Source organism: Aquila chrysaetos, chromosome 7 (genome assembly GCF_900496995.4).
Source record: "Aquila chrysaetos chrysaetos chromosome 7, bAquChr1.4, whole genome shotgun sequence".
In the NCBI taxonomy this organism is placed as follows: domain Eukaryota; kingdom Metazoa; phylum Chordata; class Aves; order Accipitriformes; family Accipitridae; genus Aquila; species Aquila chrysaetos.
In genome coordinates, this window is record NC_044010.1 from 15,225,121 (window position 1) to 15,243,701 (window position 18,581).

General features: G+C 37.2%; 1 protein-coding gene across 6 annotated transcripts in view; it reads left to right on the plus strand.

Annotated features, from left to right (window-relative positions):
* The window catches only part of EPHA6 (EPH receptor A6), a 538,064-nt gene that overhangs the window by 430,673 nt on the left and 88,810 nt on the right, over positions 1-18,581 (plus strand). For 4 of the 6 annotated variants that reach the window (XM_030019720.1, XM_030019721.1, XM_030019724.1 and 1 more), the window contains one exon: positions 5,961-6,083. The exons of the other annotated variants lie outside the window; for them this stretch is intronic. In XM_030019720.1, the coding sequence (XP_029875580.1) occupies positions 5,961-6,083 (123 nt within the window). The remainder of the gene's footprint in view (positions 1-5,960; positions 6,084-18,581) is intronic. 6 annotated transcript variants of the gene reach the window in all.

The following is an 18,581-nucleotide window of genomic DNA, read 5'->3' on the forward strand; positions in this document are numbered from 1 at the left end:
AAATTAATTGTATAGATCCATGCTTTCTAAGTGCACTGAAAATATGATCCATCAAATTCATCAGGGACAAATTTTAGCCCTGCTTCTGATCTTGGTTTTTTCCATTCCAAGTCAGGCCTTTTGAATGCTCTACAAATTGTAATCTGACATCATAATTTCAAAGTTTTATAAAGCCATTCCTCATGAAAACCTTCCATATGTTCCCCCATAAAAGATTATGAAGTAACGTGCGGTTCCTGGTGGTCTAGGAAGGACAAATCAATAAAATCATGTGAGAGAAAAGTCAACCAGTTTTCAGTACTTTCCATAATGGATATATTACAAATAATTTTAGAAAAATTGCTCTAACCCTTCTTCTAGCTTCCCTGAGGAAACACTAGTAACAATAAAATACAGGTTTTATTTTAGAGTGGAAGGTGCTTCTAACAGAAGCCAGCCTTCTCCCAGACATTGAGTGATAACATTGGATAATTCCCCTATTCAGAAGCAGGAAAACTCATTCTACATTCTGTCCTCTAGTATTTCATTACTAAATGTTACAGTCCCGCCTTCATGAGAGTGCAGTTAGGAGTGAAAACATCCTGAAGTCATTCAGTTGCTTCCTGCCAAACTGAATGCAAAAGCTTGTTATAGTCCTGTGACTTACTTCCCTAAAGCCTTCATCTGCAAAGTTCCTAAGAAATTTCTCTTAGCTGTATTTTACACTCCCTGTATGAAAAGCATCAAGACAACTGACTATATAGAAACAAATATCAGTGGGGGTTTTACATTAAATACACTAACTGTGCATTTTTCCTTTCTTTTCCAAATTCTAAACAAAATCTATGGGAAAAGAATAACAAACTAAAGTCTTCTTTTGATGGTACTAATAAAGAGATGGTACTGGTAAAAAGAAATAACTGACAGTAATTGTGACCTCTCTAGAACTTCTCCTTCCAGTTTATTAAATTAAGCAACCAAAGAGCTCCTTTTGAATTTGAAGCTGTTAGATGCCCAGAAATACAGCACCTGAAATGGTCAATTCCACCTGCAGAAAGCATTGGATCAGTTCAAAGTGTAATAAATAAGAAGAAACAACAAAAACAAACAACGGGGATGAAGAGCAGTCTGCATCTTCCATAGGCTTTCTAATAACCTACTTGAGCCTGGTCGTCAGACACAATGCAGAGACTCTAGAAGTATTCTCCTTTTTAAAATCTCCACAAGCTGCGCTAAGGTCCCACAAGTATAATTGCTATAGTGAAAAAAAAAGTGCTTAGTTTGCTCTCAGCAAGGCTCAGGGACCCTGGCACAAACAGAGCAAGCTGATGGCCCTGCCTGCCTGTACCTGCGCAATTTAGCAGCTTCAGATGCCACCCCTGCGAGTCCTGTGGGCCTAGAGGCTGCCATGACATCGGCTCAAGTGCTGCTGATGGTAGTGGGGCAAAGGAGCCAGCAGCTGGCAAAGAGGAAAGGGTGGGATGCGGGCCCCTGAGGACGGCTGGTGCTGTGCAGGCACTTTACCTCATACAGGAGCAAAACTGGTGGGAATGTTTGCACTCAAGTCAGCAGACACGAGTGGGTATGTACTGTCATTAACAGAATACAACTGTGTTCAATTTTTGTGGAACATTCTTAGGGTCTTCTGCTGGAAGTTTCTGCAAAGTGTCCACAGCAAAAATAATGGGTCAGGTTAACATTTCTCAGCTTGCTCAATCCCTGAGAGTTTTAAAGTGCAAGTTAGTTCCTTTTAAATGCTTTTTACTATAGCTCACAGGGGCCCCTCCACCCCCCATTCAAACAGAAGTTGTGTCTTTCACTCTAGTCCACTGTGTTCCACCAGTATTGCACTGGGTGTGTTTGGTGCCGTTCTCTTCATCCATCCATCCATCCATCTGCTCAGTACTATTGTTGAGCCGCATGGCGGAACTTTCCTTCATAGATCTAGGACTTTTCAGCACAGTTACGTTGCCACTAGCCCTAGGCTGTGGGATGTGCCTTTGGTGTGGGGAAAAGTGACTATTGCTTCTGGCTGGCCATGCTGTCATGATGCAAGTACTAATAAATGTGTGTGAATTAATGTATGTGCTCTGGAGCTGAACTAAGCATATATATTTCCTTTACCCAGCTATCTACTCTTGCCCTTCTGCTCTGTGTGGTAATATGCTACTAAAACCATGCCAGTTTAGGATGCTATACCAGTGATTTCCCTATCAAATTCTATAATTTGTGGGATGATATTCCCCCTGGAACCACAGATGAAGGTGGAAGGCAGGCTAATTGATTCAGCGCTCCCCCACTGCCTCTGAGTACAGGCATTTAGCTTTAATAATTGTGAAACACAAGAATTTACGCTGAGTTTTAAACTGGTATCACAGGACTCAGTGTATACTTCATGAACTGTCAGCTATTCAGAGTATTGCCATAACTTTTTACTATCTCAGTGCACTTTTCCAACTAATATCTGTAACTAATATAGTTTCCCATGTTAAGATGGCATAATGTTCATAGTGTATAACTATGGAGGGGGCAGAGATTGGTTTTTTTTCTCAATAAATCCATGCCTGTAAGCTGCTAAATAAGAGCTGTATTTCAGGGCACTGAGGAATCATGGCTTAATATTCATGTCTCCTTTTTCCAGTTTAGAACCAGTAAGACCTTATACTAAAAGCTCTTCCCATTAGTGTAACTGCACCCACTGCAAAAATGAGTGTTAATTTTTGCACAAAACAACAGAATGGGTGTAAAGCACTAGTCTCTGTATGATGTACACTGACAGAATGGCATTTCTCAAGAAAGTTGGTTAACTAAAGAAATAATATCCTAGCATCTTGAAAGTGTCCAGTGTGGTTGCTTTAAAGAGATTGTTTAAACTAAGCATTAAGATTTATATTGCTAGTATACACCTCTAAAAAACAAATATTGCTTTTGCAATTTGAAGTATAAAGCAGCAGGATATAAAGAAGCAGGCATGGTTTTGGTGGACTTTTTCTTTAGCTAAGCATGATTCCAATTTGGAAAAAGAGGAAAGACTACTTTTTCATTGTCCAATTAAAAAATGTTCAGATAGAAGGAATTGCAATTCTTCTTCATTTATTTCCACACAGAAGTTTATAATATTTCTGAGAAGCTGATGTTTGCTCTTTAATACCACGCTCCCACCTCCCTTCTTCTTTGTTGTCTTAGCAGAGACCTTTCTCCCTTTCTGTATCGAACACCATTTTTTGTTGCAGATTTCCTTTCAAATATTTCATGAATGTGTATGCAAACAAGTAAAAATTTGACTAAGCTCCTAAATTACTGTAAATGCCCAAAGCTCTTATCAAACCTCTGTCCTTCTGGTCATGATTGATGGGACTTATGAGAATTAATTTTCTTTCCCAACTACCTGCAATGATAATCAACTTCCACATACATAGTCATGTAACAGAGCCTCAAACCCTATTCACATTGTGCAGGCAGTAATACCAAAAGCACCCATTTGTTCATTCTGGGGCATATGCTGTCTTTTAATTTAGGAACAGGCATGTTTTAAGATGAATGAACTTTCAGCCTCTCCTTTGTCTGCATTTTTATGTTGATGGATACTGATCAGGGGTGAATGTTATCAACCTTGTCCTTTTCAGAAGCTGTTTGTGGACTTCTAGAAGAGACTAAATGAGGTCTTGTTCTTGTAACTCTGTATTCTACTTAATCAGAGACATTTTTGAGGTGACAGTAGACTATTTGGATGGGATTGCCTAAAATGACACTAGGTGCCTAGTCTTAGATACCCAACTGCTGCTTTGCCTCTTGCTGCCACTTTCAAAGAGTGCAAATCTCCTGCAGATCTTGTCAAGTCTGCCACTTAAATGTGAATGTCTCAGATTTTCTAGAGCATCCCAAATGACACAAAGCATTTATGCTTAAGCAACTGAATCCTACCTTTTAAGTGTGAGAGAAAAACATTATTTGTATGTATTCTTTTAGTTATTTGCTTTTTATAAAGCCTCAATAATTTTAGCCCTCTAGCTCTCTTCTTAGTATTCATAGACTGAATTGCTCCAAAATTTGCTGCTCCTTGTTTTTATTTCTGAATATGTACAAAAAGTGAAATAAATTTGGGTTTGTCTTCATTACTTTCTGTAACAAAGTAACTTATTGTAAGACTGCTAGGAAACGAGTTATTTGCCATTTAACACCATTTAAATGTAGGAAAATGTCAATGGTGAAGCTCAAGCTGTTTGGCTTTTGTGAAGGTCTGAACATATGGCGTATGACTCACAGTAGGTGTACTTTGTGGTTGGTATAATTCATATTTTGAAACAGAGAGGCAAAGTTTTATTTGAGAAGTCTTCATACGTTCATTATTTAGCCTTCAAGTTTTAAGATGCTGTTTAGTATGAAACATCTTGGAGTTAATGGAACAATTTTCCATTTTAAAATTTAATTTCTGTGTATTGTATTCTGGACGCTCTATCCAAGATCACTTTTGAAAATATTTTAAAATAAAAGCCATGGAATTTGGAAACGCTTTTACAAAAATGCTAAAGGCTTTTCTGGAGTGGCCAGAGGGAAAACTTTCATGCCTTATCTTTAGCCATCAGATATAATAATACTGCATGCAGAACACTAACTAAATGAATTCTTTTTCCACAGACTGCAGCAGGTCTAATAACAAATTTAAAGGGCAAGTATATTGAGGAGAAACAATAGAACTCTTGTTTGAAAATAAAAGAGAAAAATTCAAAGTTTTCTTAGGCTATTTTAAGTTCAGCAAATACATATGTGTGTTTTGAAGCTAAATTTTCCTCACTGTATTTTTATTAGTTAAAAAAAAATCCCAACTGTTGCATAAGTTTTAAAAGGGCCATTTATTTTTCTCATTGTAGATAAATATTAAGATATTTTCTATCTCTTGAAAGAACAACTATGAAATAGCTGCAAGATGATGAAAACAAACTTGCCATTGCCTACATTTTTGGATGGATGCTTCCTTGATGTACTTGCAAAAATACACAAATTATTCTGATTGTCAATTTAAATTTATTGCAAGGTGGGAGAATTTTGACTCTGTGCTTTTAAGCAAGATGTGTACAGCTCTTATTTGAAATCTGTCTCTGATGCTGGCATTCACTGAGCAGTAACACGAGCTAGCTGAAATGATGTCTCTAGATCTCTGTACATACGCTGAAAGCTGAAACAGTGGACCAAATGATAAAGAGTCCTTATTTATCATCACTATAATAGATATGTCACAAGTACTTATTTTAAAAGAGGTGGATGAGATAATAGTTTTTTCCAGAAATAAAACTGTACATTTAGGCAATGAGAAGAATATAAAGTTTATTATATTGAAAGCATAAAATATGTTAAGCTTCTGGTGAGAGCAAAGCAGAATGGGGCCATGTCTCTACTCCTGTTTTTTGCATGCATCGATAGATTGACAGGTGTTGGGAGATGAGATAGAAGCTCTGACTGATGTAGCTGTGCTGACACAGGAGTCAGTAATGTAGCTGCAAATTCTGGTTCCCCTTCTCCCCTTGCCCGACATGACTTTTTTCAGGTGGTTTGTCAGGTGGCTTTAAAATACTAGCATAAAACACAGCATTGCTGGTATAGCTTCACCTCTACTGGTCTCTCTTGGATTTGTATGGAAAATTGTAAATTTCCTGTATGGTAGAGTCATTTGGAATACATTAGGAATATCCAATAGGTGCAATTTGCCTTGGAAGTACCAAATTTTTTCATTCCTCCTAGAAGTGCTGGAATTCTCCATTTGCAAAGTATGCAGAAAATAACATCTTTCTGGTTAAAGCTGTGTATTGTATGACTTGGTTAAAAAGCATCAAAGACTTTTAACTGCTTTTTATAAGATCTGTTCCAGTGAAACCACTGTTAACTCTGCAGAGATTTGGTTATTCTTTCTTTAAACAGTCAACTTCTTTTATCAGCCAAAGAACAAGTCATTTGATTAATGATCATTTTTATCTCTTTGAAAGGATCCTTTCCGACCATTGGGGTGAAGTCTCTTTCGAGATTCCTGAGGGCGGGATTTTTAAATAGCATCCTGACCTCACATCCAGTGTCAGGGGGTGGATCTTTACCCCCCAGCATTTCCTCTGGTAGGTATTCCAGCCTATTCGCCCATATCGATTTTTCCCTTCACCCTTTGCCCCATCTCTCCACACATCTTAGGGAAACAAAATTCAGTATTGGTCAGACACAGAGATTAGATGTCCCTTCCAATAAAAAGCCAAACTGAAAAAATTACTTTTCAGGAACTAGCCATTTTCCTGAATCAATGTATAGGAGAAATTGTGAGGGAAACTGATCTGTAGTTAAGTGGTCTACCTAAATATTGGAAGAGAAGGCCTGGTGCCCTCTAATCATGCACTTCCATGAAGCATGCCTGTGTACACCAGGGAAACATAACTTTAAAAATGCCTCTATAAAATCCCAGATTTTACGTGAGACTGTGACTTTTCCCTAAAAATTTACATTCCATTGCTAAAACATGGAAGCAAAACAAATTTGGAAAGGAAAAATTTAATTATGTATTGATAGTGTTTAAATCCTTTGTATGCTTCTGTAGTTGTAACTTGTATCTCATAAAAACAGCCTTAAATTTTTTAATAACTTTTATCACAATTTGAACTACTATAGTTCTCTTAAAATGCATGAGAAACCCCCATTGCTTGTGTTGCCAGCATGGTATTCTGCACTGCCTCTGGCAAGGTCCCCAGCAGAGGCACAGCTGTATGATGGCACACAGGACCCCAGAAGGTTGGCATAAGGTTGAGTGTAGGCCAAGAATGAGAACACCATGCCAGGTAAACGGGCTGCTATCAGACACTGGGCTGTAACAGGAAAGGACAGGTTAGAGGCATCCTTTCCCAGAAAGCCTATATGTGTTATCCATTCTCTTCTGGATCCATTAAACAACATCTTTCACCAAAGCTAATAAATGTAGAATAAGTACATGTATCTTAATTGTAGTTAAAAATGGATCAAAGTTCAGTGCTGTTCTTTTCCAAACTACATATTTCTATGTAAAATTCACCTGTACATGGGCTAACGTCACACTTGTATCCTTTCAGGACATCTTATCTATTATGTTACTTACAGTTTTTCTTAAAGAGGAAAAATCTCTTATGGCAAAAGTAGGGTGAAAATTGAAAAATTACATAATGTTATTGATTTGCTACACAAAAGAAACTGTTCTACTTCTCTATGCCCCATTTTATCTATTGCAATATTATAGGCCTCATAAATGCAAGATGATTCTTACTTTTCTTTTTTTTAAGTGCTATTATTTCTTTGTTTACTTTCTTTCTTTGAATAGAAGCTTCTCAGCAACTTTGATGTCTTTTCTTACAACTGTTCAGGTGTCTTTTGTCAACAGTTTGTAAAATACTTTCCATATTTTTTTCTCCTTGGGATATCTCAGAGTATTTAATAGCCTTTAGGCTATTTTGGCAGTCAGCATAACAATGAAATTGGTATCTGTAACCAAACAACTCTGTGGCAAAGGAAATAGTCGAGGCCCTGTAAAATTGTCTTTTTTGAACATAGTGTTATGTATAGCATATCACTGATTCTATTAGATTACAAATGGCTTAATTGTACTTGTGAACTGCTTCTCAACTACATACCTACCTACAAGTTTATTTTATAAGGTCCTCAGGACTGTTGTTTTCTGAGTGCTCATAAAGCTTTTTATCACATTTTTGGACTTAAATCAGAATGCTTAAATGTGGTTTGTTTAATAAAACTGGTTCATAATTTCTTGCTATTAAATGTCTTTTGCTAAGAATTCTGATTCAATCTGATGAAATATTCAAAACAAGGAAAAAAACAGAAATGCAGCTACATGATGTGCAACATAGACCCTAGCAAGGTAAGGGAAATAAATGTTATTGTTTGATCATGTCAACAAAAAAAAAAAGAGCAAAGCAGCAACCCCACAGAAATGGATAGACTGCCCACCTTCTGGAAAGTGAGGACTGTCAAGTAGTTGAAAGCCAGTGAAGAACTGTGATAAATCCAATGGATGAGATGTGTTCCTCTGAGGAAGAGTCCATGGGCGGGGCAGGTGGCATGAAACTCCACAGTGCAAGCCAGAAATTGCGGTCAACAAATGTGCCCTAACAATCTTATCTGCAATGCTGCTATTTAACTCTTCCTTTTTTACTTTATCATATTTGTATTTACATAAACCACAATCTTAATTCTGAATTGCCTCTCTTTGTTACAGAGATGACCAGAGGATGCCATTTCCGTTTCATGATAACTTTCTAAATTGCTAAAACCAGCTTTGCTGTACACGTGAGAAAAAACCCCACACATTTACTGCATTTTTGCCCAAAAAAAATGCTGTTGAAGGGAGTACTGATCTAGGGTGTGAGAGACTCAGAACTGAATCTCTTACTGTGCATGATTCAGTGGAAAATATAAGTTCATTCTTGAATCCTTAATTGCTTTAGTACAAACAGAGAAGGGATGTACCCTTTGTTCCTTTGTATCGAAAAACACTGCACCAAACACCTGACCTTTTTTCTGAGTATTGCTTTACCAAGGAACAAAGAGACCCAAGGCAACAATGCTCCAAGAAGGTATTTAAGCAGTGATATCTGTGTTAATCATGGCAGCCTCTGGCTGTTAGAACAGCAATAGGCAAGCAAAATCAACTGCCCACTGCAGTCTCGATGCTGTCTCCAAGCCTTGTCCTCTCTCATTAAAAGTGAGAGGATTGCTCTTTGTGTATTGGTACTCGAGGGAAGCATGCTCGATTGCTGCCTTTGATAGCACATTGACCCCACCTCCATTATCTGAGATGTTGGGGTCATATTGGACAGTAGCTTTCATAAGCCTAACAGAAGTACTTAACATTTAATAACTTTGCTGAATTATAACCTAATTGCTTCACATATAGCTTATGTGTAAGAATTCAGTGAATTTAACTACATGGAAGGCTTAAAATGCTGGCATTATTCTGCTATTAGGGCTATTGGGAACAAAGATAATGAGATGGTTTTTTATTTACCAAGACCCTTAACTCAAGCTAAGTGGCAGATTTACTTCAAAATAGCCAGCAAATTTATTCGTTACTAAAGACAAAATGCTTTTACATGTTTTTTTCTACAAAATTCCCCACAGATGTTTTAAGTGAAACACAGAACTAAACTGGAAAACCTACTATAAATAAGTATCTGGAAAATAGCTTGGCAGGGCAATGTAACTGTTGGTTTCCTTTTTTCCCTTTCTACTTTTCACTCAATAGTTGGGGAGAGTGTATTTCTTTTACCATTGCACTGACAGCTGACGTTCAGTTTTGTGTAATTTGGTGTCTGCTTTTGCACTGTGCAGAGGTTCACTTATGTAAAAGGTATCCTCATTTAGCCAACTTAAACATTAATTTATATTGCTGGCATGGGGTGTTACATCTTTCTGCATAAATAGATTGCCTCAAATGTAGGTGTTTTTTAAGCCTAGACATAACTATGCTAATGTAATAGTGCTTATATTTGATAGTTACATCAAAAGTCTGTCACAGCTCTACAGCCATTTCACTAGAAGCAAAGCTTTCAGCAGGCCTTGAAATATCTATCCTAGATGTCTGCAAAAACAAGCCTATTTCCAGACAATAGCTTCCTTTTGATTTAGCTATCATTAATGTCACAAACTACTTACTTTCTAGTTATCCCACCTGTTAGGAGTACAAATTCACATGGCTTAGTTGATGTAGGTCTATAATGACAGATGGACTCACATAAGCAATAAGTACTTTTTCTCAAGTAATATCCGTGCCTATATTAAATAGAATTCTTAAACCACTTAGCAGTTTACACTCCTCATCATACTTACACTGGCACGAGCTGTGGAAGCTTACCCCTTCCTTCATAATTACACATACACACGCACAAAGATACAGATATATATGCATGTAGGAAAAAAACCAATAACTAAATTGCCAGTGCTGCATCTATTTCTTCAAATTCCAGCTCTTCCAAACTAACTACAGTGTTGTTTTCTCCATTTTGGGGAAATTCTTAGCTTACTACTCTTGCTGTGTATTGGCAGCTCTTGATTTCAGTCACATGTAAAGGGTTTGTTATGTAAATGCATACCCATATTGCCTGGCAGAAGTTATGGATAGAAAAATTTATGGTATGCTGCTGTCTTTGAAGAGTGTCAGACAGATTGTTAAGCTTGCTGAGTTGGAAAGGAAGGGAGGGAAAGCAAATACTTTTCCTACTGTTTCTTTCAAGCTAAACTCCTTTCCTGAGTTTTTCTGTTGACAACAACTAGAGATAGGTGTCAGGCTATGAGAAACTATAGAAAAGTTCCTGTTAAGCAAACCTCCCAGACCCCATTCATACTGTTCAGTATTCAAACTACATTAGCAGGAGAGGGGGGAAAAAACATCAAAATCATTCTTTCCATTCACACCTTTCTGGGCACATCAGTGCTGCAATTTGCTTGTAAATCTTCTGATCTCCCCATGTAGTCAGCAGCTGGATCATTGCCCCCTATTTCATTGACAGAACACCTCTCTGAACCTTCTGTGAAAGTATCTTGATGTGACTTTTTTAATGAAGTATGAGCATCAGTTATTTCCTACCACTTATTTTGCAAGGGTTAATTATCCAGCTCTTTTACATCTTCCTTTTTTAGGAAAACGGAAGCAAAGAAATTGGGCTTGATAAAACAATCCACCCCTCTGAACCTCAAAAAAATATATTATATGCAAGAAATGAGGGTGCACTTACTTTGCAGAAACTTAGAAGTGATACAGGACAGATTGCTCACTGCTGTCTTGGACTAGGTAATGACAGGACTCCTCCTCCACATAAAGTACATTATACAGAGGATATCCCCTTTTCAATGTTTTACTGCCTGGTTGTCTATAACTGTTTGTCTAACATACATTGTAGTGTTCACATTTATTACAGGGAGCTTCTCAAAAACTCAGACATAACTGTAGAATATTAAACCAGATGATTAACAGTTTTCTTTTTCCCCAAATTAATATTTTATTACAATTTCCAAGTGCACCTGAGTGAGCCCATTATTCTTGATATTGTATAAACTGACAATTGAAAGCAAATTGTATTGACAGACTCTTATTGAACAAAATTACTCAACAAGAACCATCAAGGAGCAATTGTTCATAGTGAAACTCAACTATAATTACAGTACTCCAATAATGAGAAAAGTAACTTTTTTTTTTTTTTTCAACTAATGCATTTTTCCCTGCTCTGAATTCCAGCACCTAAACTGCTGTATTTGTTGTTAAATGAAAATTGCTGATCCTTTGTCGGTGACTAACAAATTGATTCTTTTATTGCATATGTATTTTCTAGGATATCTGAGCCAAATGGCTCTTTCGGTTTATTCTTTCCAGCCTCAGTGCTATTTCACTGGCATGTCTAGCCTATAAACCCTACAACTAATACATAACAGCATGTATTTTCTGAGGGTAGAAATTCAGATGTATATGGACTTTTCCATTAGGGAGGCAGGAAGCACTTCAGAACCAAAATATGGATGAGCAGCGAATAACATGAATACTGAGAGAAACTTTTTTTTTGGGCTGGTCCATTAGGATTTAGCTTGAACTGTAGAATTGGGATTAAGCTCTGAGTGTAGGACATAATAAAAGGAGGTCTTCATTCTCCACCCTTGCTAAATAGCTCATTTCATGCTCCAGATGGTCATCATAAACAATTCCAAACATTTTAGCCCTAGAAGTTCAGAAAAGTTTATTTGCATATGTGGTCATTTTTACATAATATACACTACTATTGCATATTTTTAAAAATCTGACTACAGAAAATGTGGTAATTTATTGTAACAAGCATGTGAATTGAAGCAAGTTGCTGTTCATTACTAACAGGAGCAGAAAGATAGAAAGAGGAGAGCTGGAGGAGCCTGATGGATACACATAGAAATGTATTTGTAAATAAGCTTTACACAGTTACTTTGTTTCAAGATGAAAGGAAAATTAAAAATCTGAACTTCCTTTTTAGCCTAGCAGTAAAGCATTGGGTGTGAAAGCAGATGCAGAATTATTTGACTTTTTGTGAGGTGGGAGACAGAGGGAATAGTTAACTTGAATACTGTTTAGGGGGTTTTGGTCTGTTTTAGGTAGGAAGCCAGTGTACCTTTACCAAATTCAACTTGCTGAAGTACCATTCCAGGCTCAAATACTGTGTATGGGAAATAATCTGCCTAACTCTGGATTTTGCATGCTGGTATTTAACAAGCCTGTTAGGATGCCTTATACAGTTGGTGAAGACTAGACAGTTGTGGACTGACTCGTATGACCTCTTTGTGACTCATAGTTATGAAAATTTGACTCCTTCCCTTGATATGCCTTTTTCTTTCTCAGAAAAAATCTAGAGTTTGCTAGCTATGGAGATGTCTCCATAGTTATGGGAGTTAAGTTATGGTAGATGAATGCTTTTGGTTTTCTTCTTCATGTGTCAATGAGTTTCCATGTTTTTCTTACTTCTTCAAGATGTATATGCTTGTCTAAAAACCTCTGCATCTAAATTTTGCTGCTTGACCCATCTTCATTGTAAATCTTGTGTTTTGTTCACAATGAAAATCAGAGTTGAAGGGAGAAGCTTGCGAATGTGTGCCTTCATGTCCTGAAGGTACAAAACTTCAAAGAGAAATAAGAAAAAAAACATGAGAACACAAAAATGTCACAGTGTTAGGTCCAGTGCATCATTTATTTGTTGGAGTCCTGACTCATGATGTTCTGGGTTTTTAATTTTTAATTTAGCAACTCACACATGTTACAAGCAAAGCTTCCTTTGTGGATTTCAGAATCTCCAGGACTGCTGATATGTGGCCTCCACTGCTTCTTGAAATGAGAAATTATGCCTTTCTCATGTGTAGAAAGCAGCAAGATGCTCATAAAGGAGGAGGTGGTGGCTCATGAGTTTTCTATAGCTCAGAAGTTTAAACTTTATGCAACCAAAGGGAAATAGGAGCAAAACATATGTGCTCAAATAGGAAATGGAAAAAATACATAAAGGATATTCTAAAGTGTAAGACATGTCACAATCAGGCATAGTAATGAATAATCAAAAAATGCCCTGACATTTCAGAATAGGATTAAAATAAAACCTTAACCATGTCATTATACTTATGAAAGCACAAAAACATGTTTTACTGTAACCTTATGTATGCAATTTTTTTATTTGCTCATTTTCAAATTTCTGTTGTAGCTTACTGCTTCTAAATATAACGCACCTATGATAATGGGTAAATTCACAATAGAGATTAAATAAGCTTTGTTTCTTGTGTCCCATAAGTACCTGTTAGGTATCATGGCATACTGAATATTGATGAAGTGCAGAAGCCCCTGATACACAGACTTAATTTTGTTTAAATTCCTTTACATGCTCTGGGGTCAACAGGGCAAGTGATCCTTGATGCAGTCAGACTCTGAGGACTAATTTTAAACCAAAGAATATCCCTTGCTCTTTCCACAAGAGGATGTAGAGTGGTATGAACATTGAAAATGTTCAGGGTAACTTAAGGGTGGAATGTCATTAGCTTAAGTGAAATATGCTGAAATTCAGTTATAAAAAAAGTGAGGTGAATTGTTTTGGCTAATCTAACTGGGCAAAAGTATCTCTCTTAAACTGAATCTGAACAGAATCTGTTATTTATTATGGATTTTTTTTTATTGTTCTTTGCTTAAGTGCTAAAGTGAAAGTGCTGGAATCTTTAGGGTTCTAAGTCAAATTTCAAGCAATATAAATCTTATGCCAGAATCAGTTCTATTAAAAACTTACTTTTTTTTTTTTTTTTCCTCCCCAGAACATAATTAAATTAAAACTGAGCAGCCACAATTTTTGTGGCTGGTCATTAACAAATTACTTATTTTTGCAAAGAAACTAGTCTACATTCTCCCTTCTTATGCAATAATAAAGGCTGTCTTTAATGCTAGGATTTCTTGGTTTAAAATGGGATGATATAACCTAGTATTTGAGATAGGATAGTCAAAAATGCAGTCCTTGATCTCTGTCATTGTTCTGACTTGTGATTTTGTCATCTCTTAAACTCTTTGAAGTCAGTATAAGGTGGTCTTTATAAGGCATGGAGATGACAGAATGGTTCCAGGGTACATGACCAAGATTTTGATGGAAACATCAGCTGTTGTAATGATCCGTGGAAGTTGTTGGGCAACTGCCATAATTCAGATTATGTTTTAAGGTACATCAGTTTATTCCAAGGGGCCAGGCTGGCACACTGCCCTCTAAGGATCAGGGGGACACAGAGACAATGCAAAGCCCTCTTTGTGCAGATAAGGTGGTTCCCACAGCTTTTTCTTGCAGGCTGAGGACTTGGTTTTTGTGATACCTCGGCCAAGTCACTTCACCTCATCTTCTCTTTTCACCGTACTTAGCATGGATTTATCTGTTTATAGGTTAGTATTTGAAAAATAGTGTAAGGCTCTCAAATGAGATGCATTAGATGTACTTAGAATAGTTCATGCGGCAGCTTTCAGAACTGGTCTACAAACACACCAGCTCTTGTTCCCCTCCATGTGTACTTCTGAATTCTAATAAGCCATCTTGCCCTAATGATCAAGGTATTTCTTTTTTATTTCTGGTTATAATATTCATGTAAACATAAGCAGCAGGAATAAACCAGAACTTTCTTCATCCATATTGTATTTGTAATGCTAATAAATATGTAGAAAGAGATAATACAGATAACCAAACCAGCAAATGGAAACTTGAAGAAATTCAAATTTTTTTCAAAGATATGTGGCTGGAAAGTATAAATGCGGGGAAAAAAAATCAAAATTTGGGCCAGTTATTGTATTTCTATGGTATAATTTTAGCGACTATTTCTCCCTCACCTACTCCACCTCCAGCTAGTGACAAACACCTGTTTCTTCTGTTTTTACCCTCTACTGCACTCCATTTGGTTCTCTCATGGAAAGAGAAGAATAAGAAAACAAATCATGGAAACAGCGCAACTGCTTTCTCTTTACAGTTCCACTTTTCTTTCCTCAAAACCTTCCAGAATATCTTTTGCAGGCACACTGGAGGATTGATGTGAGTTAGGGATTGCAGAAGCAGCGTGCTGGAGACTGCTAAAACTTCTGTTATCCAAAGCATTCTCCCTTTGTCATGTGAGAAACCAGGAGATCTGTTTGCAGTGCTTGTTGCTGCAGGAGGGGAGGGACAGAAGATTTCAGAAGGTCTTTTAGAAGTATACATACAGACTTTGCCTGGCTGCCAAAACATATCAACAGACATAAATTTTTGCCAGTGGGTTACAGGGTAGTGAGTGGGAAAGTATTTAATATAAAATTACAGAAAAGCAGCTCAGAGAACAGTATTTCAGATTGTGTTGGTGCAATAAATACTCTTCAGCTAGCTATGACAGCTATATGGCCATAGTTTACTAAAAAATAGACAGTAACTTACGTTCATTCATGTATTTTTTATTTTTATGAATTGATTTTGCAAAGGTATCTTCCCTCGACTAAACTAACTTAACTAATGAAAAGTGGTATATAGATACAGGAAAACAGAAAGAGCACTAACAACAAGATAAGTACGTTATATCTATGTGATTTCCTGTAACAGCAAGATGTTAATGCTATCCTGTTTGCAAACTCTGGCTTCTGAAGTCTCAAGAAGCGGGTTGGAACTGCAACTTCTATTTTTTGAGGCTGCTTGGAACACAGGTCTTAGACAGGGACCTTCTGTAATCTAAGTCAGTAATGCAAGTGGGATGGCTTGCAGCAAAATTCCCATTGGCTTCATGTGTATTGATGTGGGCTAACAATGCAAAACCTGGCACAATTTTTTTCACTTGCTTTTTCAATAATCATTAGTTTTCTTTCTTCTTTTTTCCTCCATTGGTTTGGTGTTATGGAAAATACAATGTTTTTAATTTGCTGAAATTAATTCTCCCCTGATACATACAAATGTAGCATTATTAGTAGCAGGAGTGAAGAAGCTGCAGTGCCACAGCAAATGGTTTTCCTATTTGCAGAAATATGTAATGAACGAACTAGTGTGAGATCTTGGAATGCCTTCCGAGCCCTGGGCATTTCAGTGAGGGACACAGAGCTTTACTGTGGGTGCTTTGCAGGCTATTGGAGTGCTGAAAGGCCCAGTGCTACCTAAGGGAGTGCCTGTGCATTTCACTCTGTTAGTCTTGTCTCTTTAGCTTTAGCAGGAGGTAAGTTAGTGGGGAACCAAAAGCAGAACATGGCTTTGGAGTGAAAAAATGCCTGATATGGAGGTGATTTTCTGAGACACATGAATTCTGACCTGCAGAAGTGATGGAGCAATATTTTCTTATATGAACGAGAGAACAGATTTGACCATTTGCTAGTTTAAGTGGAAGAATAAGTATCCTCTGTTTATGTTAACAGATCTATTCCCATAATGAGTATTAAAGATTTTCATTATAAGTAAAGACTGTAGAAATGAACATGTACTAACTGTATTCTTTTTGGAGGATTAATCTTACATAAAAAATTCATTAAAGTGGGCTTTACTGCATTATCTAAAATGACAACAGGAGACAACAAGCTGAATATTTTGTCATTGATATGACACTTCAAATTCTCCTCCTTATTCATCATTCTACCACTCAATTAAATTACACACTATGAAAATCTTGTGTTGTGGAAAATAGAAAGAGAACTAAAAATATATACGTTGTGAGTTTAAAATACAATTGGTATTTTACATTATTCTGCAATGTATGGCTTTCTTTTTTCTTCTTTGAATTTCTGCTTATTAAAAAAAAAAGTCAAGCAGATTGATCAATGGAAAATACACAACTGTAATATATTCTGAGGTTGCATGACATCAGTACAGATTGTTTGTCATTTATGCTGGTTTTATTTGAGTGGCATTGCAGTACAGCTGGGTGGGAGAATTCCAGTGAAGAACTTTCTTAGGGAAGAAAACCCACCTTGTCAAAACCAGTCAGCCTCTTGTCACAAGGTAGCAGTTGCATCAAAACAATGAATAACCCCCACACCTTTTTCAGATTCATCTGAGTAATGAAATTCATGTCCTTTTCCTGCATCATACCAAGCACTGATACTGTTCTGGCATGTTCAGTCTGGCTTTCTGAGATGGTGAGAATCTGAAATGGATCTGCCAGAGCCAGAGTTACTCCATGTGCAAGGAGGGGAAGCTTCTTTAGCCAATATGCCACACACATGTCTGGGGTGGGAATATTTATAGTTCCACAGAAAGTATGAAAACAGTGAATGTAGCTATGGTATCAATATATGTCATGTATAAATACGATTATAATTTCATATTGTTATTTTAAGTATGTAGTAACATGTTAAATTTCTTACACTAAGGGGCTGCAAATGCTAAATGTGATATACATAGTGTGTAAAATCTGTATTTGGGGTTAAAATCTATTGCCTCAGAACACTATATAATTCCTCTACTTCAAAAGTCTGTTTTCTTGCAGTACTCTCTACTCCAGCACTGCTAGGTATCTAAAACTGCTGCAAGAATGATATGTTTGACTGATTTGATCATTGAATCCATCTTCAAACCTTTTTATATTTTGTCCTTCCCCAATTCAGACATGAAGCTGTGTGTTCTCCTCCAGCAGCACTTGCAGTTTTTAGCTCCTAGATGCTCTTGACCTCTGTCTTTTCTTCCAAGTCCTCAGCCCAAGCTGACACCTTTTTCATTGTCGTTTTTCCATGCCTTTTCTTATGTGGATCTTGACTGTAATATTAACCTGGTTCTTCTTCAGATACTTCTCTAGTGCCTATGTCTGTATCTGTGTGAAAACACTCGCCTGAATTGGTCAAGTCTTTAAACTAGAGTTTGGGTTTCCACCTATCTGGTGAGGTGCACCCATGCTGCAGAAGGGACTCATCATCTGTCACAGGAGAACCTTTTGGTGCATGCTCTCTTGCCCATACAGAGTTCCCTGGGGCTACGCGCAAGCTCTCACAGATGCTCATGTAGCAGGCTCAGGCAGTGCTCGCATGGCTGTGCCTGTTCTGCAGCCTGTGCCGTCCTTCTGAGCCCTGAGTGCTTTTCTGACTCCCATCGGTATTGCCTCCCACTGCTGTTTGTCCTTAAACCTGTTTCTTCAAGTAAAGATGTCCATGTTTTGTATGTGTAAGCAATCATAAATATAGGAAAATAATTCAATACCTTCCAGAATTGCATTAGCCTACCCCATGTTAAAATAATCAAAGATCACTTCTCCGTCGCAGAGACTTCTCTGCCCGCCCCCCCCCCCCCCCCATTTATTCATTCCTGTCCTTGTTTGGGGGATGACGAATTCATCTTTCTTAGTACCATGAGAGCAACATGGATTTTCATAATCTAAGTAATAGTCTTTTTTCTTTTTTTTTGTCTAGAGGCAAATATTACGCTAGTTTAGAGATCTCCCGGTATTATTTTTCAAAGTCAATTTTGTAATCCTCTTCAAAGCAAAAGCAGTATTCTGTGTTTGTACAGGGCTCAGCACAGACCTTAATCTTTTCTGGACTCAAACTGTACCATGGTATAAAGGATAACATCTGCTCTTTGCAGCTAAAATGAAACTAACATCAGCTAATGTCATCCATAGCCTTTTGTCTT